The sequence below is a fragment of the Emiliania huxleyi genome, assembly GCF_000372725.1.
Source record: "Emiliania huxleyi CCMP1516 unplaced genomic scaffold EMIHUscaffold_305, whole genome shotgun sequence".
Taxonomy (NCBI): domain Eukaryota; phylum Haptophyta; order Isochrysidales; family Noelaerhabdaceae; genus Emiliania; species Emiliania huxleyi.
Window position 1 is genome coordinate 117760 of NW_005199729.1, and position 7122 is coordinate 124881.

Sequence of the window (7122 nt, forward strand, 5' to 3'; positions counted from 1 at the left end):
GGGTTCAAGGCGGTGGTTGGTCCTGGCGGTCCCGCCCCCCGGGAAAGGACGGCGGGCCCGCATAATAGCTTGGCGGCTGGTGGCTTGCACATTCCTGGCGGCTTGGAGGCCTTATCCTTTCCTGGAGGGGGCTTTATCCTTTCTTTCTCCTTGCTTACGCTTTCCCCCCCCGCCTCGGGACTGAGCGCCCGGGCCACCCGGCGACGACCGGCAGCCACCGAGATGGGGCAGCTGAACCGTGCTTGCAGGAACATAAGAGAGCGGTTTCAGAGGGGGGAGCGCCGGGAGGAGGGTGGGGGGCGGCGTCGGCGGCGCCCCGGATCTGCTTCATCTTGAGCGGGTTGTCGAGGATCCGCTTGAGCGCCTGATCTCGGGACGATCCCGGGTGATACTAGGGCCACCCCCGGGTGATTTCGGGCCCTCTCCCTGTCAGGGCCCTCTCCGGCCGGCGCCTCTTGCTCCTTTGCGCGCATCATCACGAGGGGGTCGTTGTTCATCTTGTTGAACTCCTGCGGGCGAGGCGGTGCGGGGAGGGGCTCGGGGAAGGGTCCGAGAAGGGCCTCCTCTGGTCAAGTGTGTGTGTGTGTGTGTGTGTGTGTGTGTGTGCGTGTGTGTGTGTGTGTGTGGAGTGAGTGTGTGTGTGTGTGTGTGTGTGTGTGTGTGGAGTGAGTGTGTGCGTGTTGCGGTTGTGTGGGCGGGCGTGTATATGTGTGTGTGGCTCGTGGCGGGGTTCCGTGCAGGTGTGTGCGGTGCGTACGGGTGCATGCGGGTGTGTGGCGTGTGTGGCGTGTCGCTGTGTCTCTGTCAATCAGCAGAAACTGCAGGCCGGTGTGGGGGTCGGGCGTGTGGCGTGTGCGGCTCTGTGACCACGCACTGTCTGCGGTGGCTGGGCGTGGCGCGCGCGGCTGTCTGCTGCACCTCGTTGTGCGAGCTCGAGAGGTTGTTCTGGCCGTTGAGAAAGTTGGAGCCAGGCAGGTGCTCGACCTGGACGGAGAGGGCGCGGGTGGGCGGGCGGGCGGGCGGGTGGGGACGGTGGGGCGCAGAGAGGGCGAGGGTGGGGCCGTGGCGCGAGGGGACTGGGGAGAGCGGCCGGTCCGCGGCGGTCGAGGGTTTGGCGTGAGGGGCGGGGCGGGCGGGGAAGAGAGGGACGGCGGGCGCCTTCTTGATGTCGTGGTCTTCTGGCTTGAGCTCGACGGGCTTTCCGAGCAGGTACGCGGACGCGGCCGTCTCCTGCTGCTCGTACAAAAAGTCGACGCGCTCCTTGCGCGGCGCGACGAGGCCCTGCTCCTGCTGCAGCCGGAGCAGCTCCTCTTTCTGGCGCTCCTCCTTGAGCGTGTGGGTGTACTCCTCGAGCTTCTTCTTCTCCTGCTCGAGCTTCTGCTCGGCCAGCCAGACCTTCTCGACGTTGCTCACGTTCGCCACGTGCCACGACTTTTTCGAGAGAAACGAGAGCGACATGCTGCGGGTGGCGACGACCGCGCTTGCAGCGCGGCGCGGTCTGGAAAAGAATTCCGTCGCATAATCTGGCACGAAAAAGAAACAGCTACCCCGCGTGGGGAAACATCGCGAGCCTCGCCGCCGATGGCCTCCCACCGCATCGGCGCGCGCGTCGCGGGCCTCTCGCCAGAACAGCTGTGCGCCATCATCGAGGCGCAGGCGGGCGCGAGCGACGCCGCGCTGCGCGTGGCGGACGAGCACGCCACACGGCTCGTGGAGCAGCCCGAGTGGGTGCTCTCCGAGGTCCTCCTCTCGCCGGACCTCGCACCGCACATCCTCGCCCGGCTGCCGACCAAGGAGCACGCCATCAAGGGGACGTGCCGCGCGTGGCGCCGCGGCTGGAAGGAGACGCTGAAGAAGCGCGATCGGCCGCGCCTGCTCGTGATCGGCGGCGAAGGCAGCGACGGCGAGTTTGTCAGCTCGCTGGAGCGCTACGACCCGTCTACGAATGAGTGGGAGGGGGAAGCGGAGACTATGCCGCCGATGCCGACGACACGGAGCAATGTCGGTAAGGCGGTGCTCGACGGCAAGTTCTACGCAGTGGGCGGCATGGAGCGCAACGTCGAATTTTCCCCCTCGGTGGAGCGGTACGACTTGGCGACGAAAGCATGGGAGGCGGTGGCGCCAATGTCGGCGGCTCGGGGCGATCTTGACGTGGCGGTGCTCGAAGGCAAGCTGTACGCTGTGGGCGGGTACGGCGGCGGCTGCCTCAGCTCGGTCGAGCGGTACGACCCGGCGCTGAACGCGTGGGATGCGGTGGCGCCGATGGCGCAGGCGCGGAACGGTCCCGGAGTGGCGGTGCTTGAAGGCAAGCTGTATGCGGTGGGCGGCTTGAACGACGACGAGGGCGGGTTCAGCTCGGTGGAGCGGTACGATCCGGCGCTGAACGCGTGGGAGGCGGTGGCGCCGATGAGGACGGCGCGGTCTCATCTCGGCATGGCGGTGCTCGACGGCAAGCTGTACGCTGTCGGCGGATACGACGTTGACAACGGCGGCGTCCTGAGCTCGGTCGAGCGGTACGATCCCGCGACGAACGCGTGGGAGGCGGTGGCGCCGATGGCCACGGCGCGGAACGGTCTCGGAGTGGCGGTGCTTGAAGGCAAGCTGTATGCGGTGGGCGGCTTGCAGCGCAACGGGATTTGGACGGGATTTTCCCCCTCGGTGGAGCGGTACGACCCGGCTGCGAATGCGTGGGAGGAGGTGGCGCCGATGGCGACAGCGCGAGTGGATCTCTTTGTCTCATAGGCTCTCTCTAGGTGGTCGCCCCGCAATGGCAGTGCACCAGTGCTACCCTCGCCAAGCCTCTGCGTCAAGAGCCTCAGAGAGGTCCTTAGATCGCAAATATATAGAAAGAAAACACGACGCGCGGGCAACGATATAAATTCTTTTTGTCGTGCGAGGGAGCTTTGTTCTTAATTCTAAATTCTTTTCCTCCCACTTGGAGCACTTGGAGTGCAGTCGGCAACCTCACATCCAGGGCCAGGGAGCTAGACGGGGTGTGGAGGGTGAGTTGAACAGGGGGTTGTGCGCCGGGCCCTCCTGCTCCGCCGCAGGCGCCTGTTGATAGGTCCATGTGATAGCCCTGGATGGGCAATGCATACGCCTCACTGGACCTCAGATCGCCCGACCGCGTCCCGGTGCTCTGCCGTCGGATTTGTGACGCCGCCGCACCGCGCCGCGGCCGGGGGCCCTCCGGAGGCCGAGGATGGCCGTGGCGGACCGGGACGAGCTCTGGGGGGGGGGGTGTCAGTGAGCATATTGTAGAGACTGGCCATGTGCACAATAACTCTCAGTCTAGCTAAGCGAGGGGAGGCGATTCCGGGGCCGTACAGCAGCTTGACGTGCTTCGCCGGCGTGCGTCCCGGAGCGGTGCCGGAGCGCGGCGAAATCGAGGGACACCGTCACCGACGAGCGCGTTGGACTTTTCACTCCGGACAAAGACGGCGACACGCACACGAGCTGCGGCCGTGTCGCCGTCTTAGCGGCGAGGCGCGGGACCGTCTGTGGCGAAGTGGGTCGCGTCCCTCGATTTCGTTCAACCCAGCATCCACACCCTTTAAGAAGCGCACCCAGCGAGCCGGATGATCGGCATCGGGCTACGGGCTAGAGAGCCCTGACCCCTAGCTAGGGGGGGTGCGCATTCGCAGGGAGAGGGCCGTAAACACGGGTCTCCGAGGGTTGGCCCCGCGTACCGGGTTTCCCCTTAACTGCGGACGCCCCCTCCACTCGGAGCTAATGAACACCACATTTTCTTTGTCTACACCCAGAAAATTCTTCTTTTTGCGCCGCCGCGGCCGACACACGCGTATTCGTTTTGTCCTCCTGCCGAAGGCCCTTTTGGAGCACTTGGAGTGCAGTTGGCAGCCGCAGGTCCTTTTTTCTTTTTTTCTGCTGCCCCGCGCAGCAACCGTCGGGCGACGACCCGGGGGCCAAAAACCCGGCGACGACGGCGCTCTGGATGGGGCGTGACCTCCTGCCTCCAACCTCCTTCCTTTTTGAGCAGGTGTGACGCCGCGCGAGCGACGCTCCGAGATCGCCCGAGATAGCGCGGCGCGGCCCCGAGATCGCCCGAGATAGCGCGAGATCGCCCGAGATTGCGCGGCGCGGCCCGAGGCGAGGTGGGTGGGTTGGGAGCGAGGGGGCGGAAGTGTTCAGTGCGGTAGATGGCGAGCTCGAGGCGCGTGAGCCGGACTTGTGAGCCGGACCACCCCCTCTTGTTCTCTGCGTTGTTGAGCCAGGACTCAACATACTCGGGCTCGTAATCCCAAACTGTCACTCCCCTTTCTCCCGGCCGGGGTGGGGCGCGCGCGGGGGCGGCGGGTGTGCGGCGGGTGTGAGGGATGTCTGTGAGCCCGAGAGCGATATGCCATGTCCGCCTTGCGTTTGTTTTCATAACATCGAAGGCTAAGCTCAAAAGAAAAGCAGTCGTGGCCGCTGCACCTCGCCGCCATGGCCTCCCACCGCATCGGCGCCCGCGTCGCGGGCCTCTCGCCAGAGCAGCTGTGCGCCATCATCGAGGCGCAGGCGGGCGCGAGCGACGCCGCGCTGCGCGTGGCGGACGAGCACGCCACACGGCTCGTGGAGCAGCCCGAGTGGGTGCTCTCCGAGGTCCTCCTCTCGCCGGACCTCGTACCGCACATCCTCGCCCAGCTGCCGACCAAGGAGCACGCCATCAAGGGGACGTGCCGCGCGTGGCGCCGCGGCTGGAAGGAGACGCTGAAGAAGCGCGATCGGCTGCGCCTGCTCGTGATCGGCGGCGAAGGCAGCGACGGCGAGTTTGTCAGCTCGATGGAGCGCTACGACCCGTCTACGAATGAGTGGGAGGAGGAAGCGGAGACTATGCCGCCGATGCCGACGACACGGAGCAATGTCGGTAAGGCGGTGCTCGACGGCAAGTTCTACGCAGTGGGCGGATTCTACGCAGGGAGCGCCCTCAGCTCGGTGGAGCGGTACGACTTGGCGACGAAAGCATGGGAGGCGGTGGCGCCAATGTCGGCGGCTCGGGGCGATCTTGACGTGGCGGTGCTCGAAGGCAAGCTGTACGCTGTGGGCGGGTACGGCGGCGCCGACGGCTGCCTCAGCTCGGTCGAGCGGTACGACCCGGCGCTGAACGCGTGGGATGCGGTGGCGCCGATGGCGCAGGCGCGGAACGGTCCCGGAGTGGCGGTGCTTGAAGGCAAGCTGTATGCGGTGGGCGGCTTGAACGACGACGAGGGCGGGTTCAGCTCGGTGGAGCGGTACGATCCGGCGCTGAACGCGTGGGAGGCGGTGGCGCCGATGGCGTCAGCGCGGTCTCATCTCGGCATGGCGGTGCTCGACGGCAAGCTGTACGCTGTCGGCGGATACGACGTTGACAACGGCGACGACCTGAGCTCAGTCGAGCGGTACGATCCCGCGACGAACGCGTGGGAGGCGGTGGCGCCGTTGGCCACGGCGCGGAACGGTCTCGGAGTGGCGGTGCTTGAAGGCAAGCTGTATGCGGTGGGCGGCTTGCAGCGCAACGGGATTTGGACGGGATTTCCCCCCTCGGTGGAGCGGTACGACCCGGCTGCGAATGCGTGGGAGGAGGTGGCGCCGATGGCGACAGCGCGAGTGGATCTCTTTGTCTCATAGGCTCTCTCTAGGTGGTCGCCCCGCAATGGCAGTGCACCAGTGCTACCCTCGCCAAGCCTCTGCGTCAAGAGCCTCAGAGAGGTCCTTAGATCGCAAATAGATAGAAAGAAAACACGGGGTGCAACGATATAAATTCTTTTTGTCGTGCGAGGGAGCTTTGTTCTAAATTCTAAATTCTTTTCCTCCCACTTGGAGCACTTGGAGTGCAGTCGGCAACCTCACATCCAGGGCCGGGGAGCTAAGAAGCGCACCCAGCGAGCCGGATGATCGGCATCGGGCTACGGGCTAGAGAGCCCTGACCCCTAGCTAGGGGGGGTGCGCATTCGCAGGGAGACTCTGGGGGGAGGCGGGGGCCCCCGGAGGCACCGTGCGCCGCGCAGCAGTGCGGAAACGGGGCTCCGGCTCCGCTAGTCTCAGCTAGCACCGACTTCCCGAATGATCACGGTTGATCAGAGGGCAGATTTGGAGAGATCTCGAGGAGTACACACAGATAGACCCTCCAACCATCAGAAACTCCAACCTGATCGGTCGTACTGACCGCCGACAGATCACTCCAGACAGCAGACAGGCCGACGTCTGCACACGGCCGGCCGGGCGAGAGGCTTGACACGATCCGACCCTGCGACCCTGACGCTGCTGCTCTAGCTATCAGACATGCGCTGCTGACTGCTGCCACAATGTGTGACCGGTGCTGGCCCACTTGGCGGCCTTCCCGGTCAGTGGTGAGGCGCAGTTCAGAGCTGTCGATGGCGCGATGCCGCACTGGTCCCACATTGGTGACACGAGACCACCACGTTTGCCGGTCCAAGAGAGAGGCACCGGCGCTGTCCTGAGAAGGTGCGTGGTCCCTCTTGACTGCCCATGCGCGCGAGGCTGTGTAGGCATAGCCTCGAGAGTGCCAGCAGCCAATCCGAGGCAGTTTGTGACGCGCATTGCGTCAGAAGCGTGCACGCGCTGGAAGGACACCTTCCTACTGGCCGTACGATCAGGTCGTCACTGAATGCCGAAGACTAAGGCCGCGAGCTATGCAGGCGGTCAGTTGAGCAGCATGGCACGGTCAGCAGCGCCGAAAGGATGCCGAATTCCCATGAAAACAAGTAAAATCGCGCAAAAAAAATCCCCAAAAAATCGGCGCCTGCGGCGGGCTGGGGGACCCCATCTCCCCCCCGCATGGGTACCCCCTAGGGCCCTCGCCTCCCCCCAGAGCAGGGAGAGGGCCGTAAAGTAAACACGGGTCTCCGAGGGTTGACCCCGCGTACCGGGTTTCTATTCCTTAACTACTCGGAGCTAATGAACAACAAAACGTGTTAGAGTTTGGTATTGCTAAAAATCTCTAATGAACACCTCCACGTTTTCTTGGCTTTAGGTGTATTTGTCTACACCCAGAAATTCTTCTTTTTGCGCCGCCGGCCGACACAGGCGTATTCGTTTTGGTCGACACATTGTACCCGAGAGTATCCCCGCGCGCCGGAATTTCTTTTTTCCTGCGCCGCCGGCCGAAATCACCCTCGC

General features: G+C 64.6%; 1 protein-coding gene across 1 annotated transcript; it reads right to left on the minus strand.

The window, feature by feature from the left end:
* Positions 1 to 4: 4 nt before the first annotated feature.
* On the minus strand, positions 5 to 1458 carry EMIHUDRAFT_240288 (hypothetical protein; the record flags this gene model as incomplete). Its single annotated transcript, XM_005774880.1, has 4 exons — positions 5 to 22; positions 402 to 509; positions 919 to 978; positions 1150 to 1458. The coding sequence occupies 4 exons, from the start codon at positions 1456 to 1458 to the stop codon at positions 5 to 7; spliced, it is 495 nt and encodes a 164-aa protein (XP_005774937.1).
* Positions 1459 to 7122: the final 5664 nt, after the last annotated feature.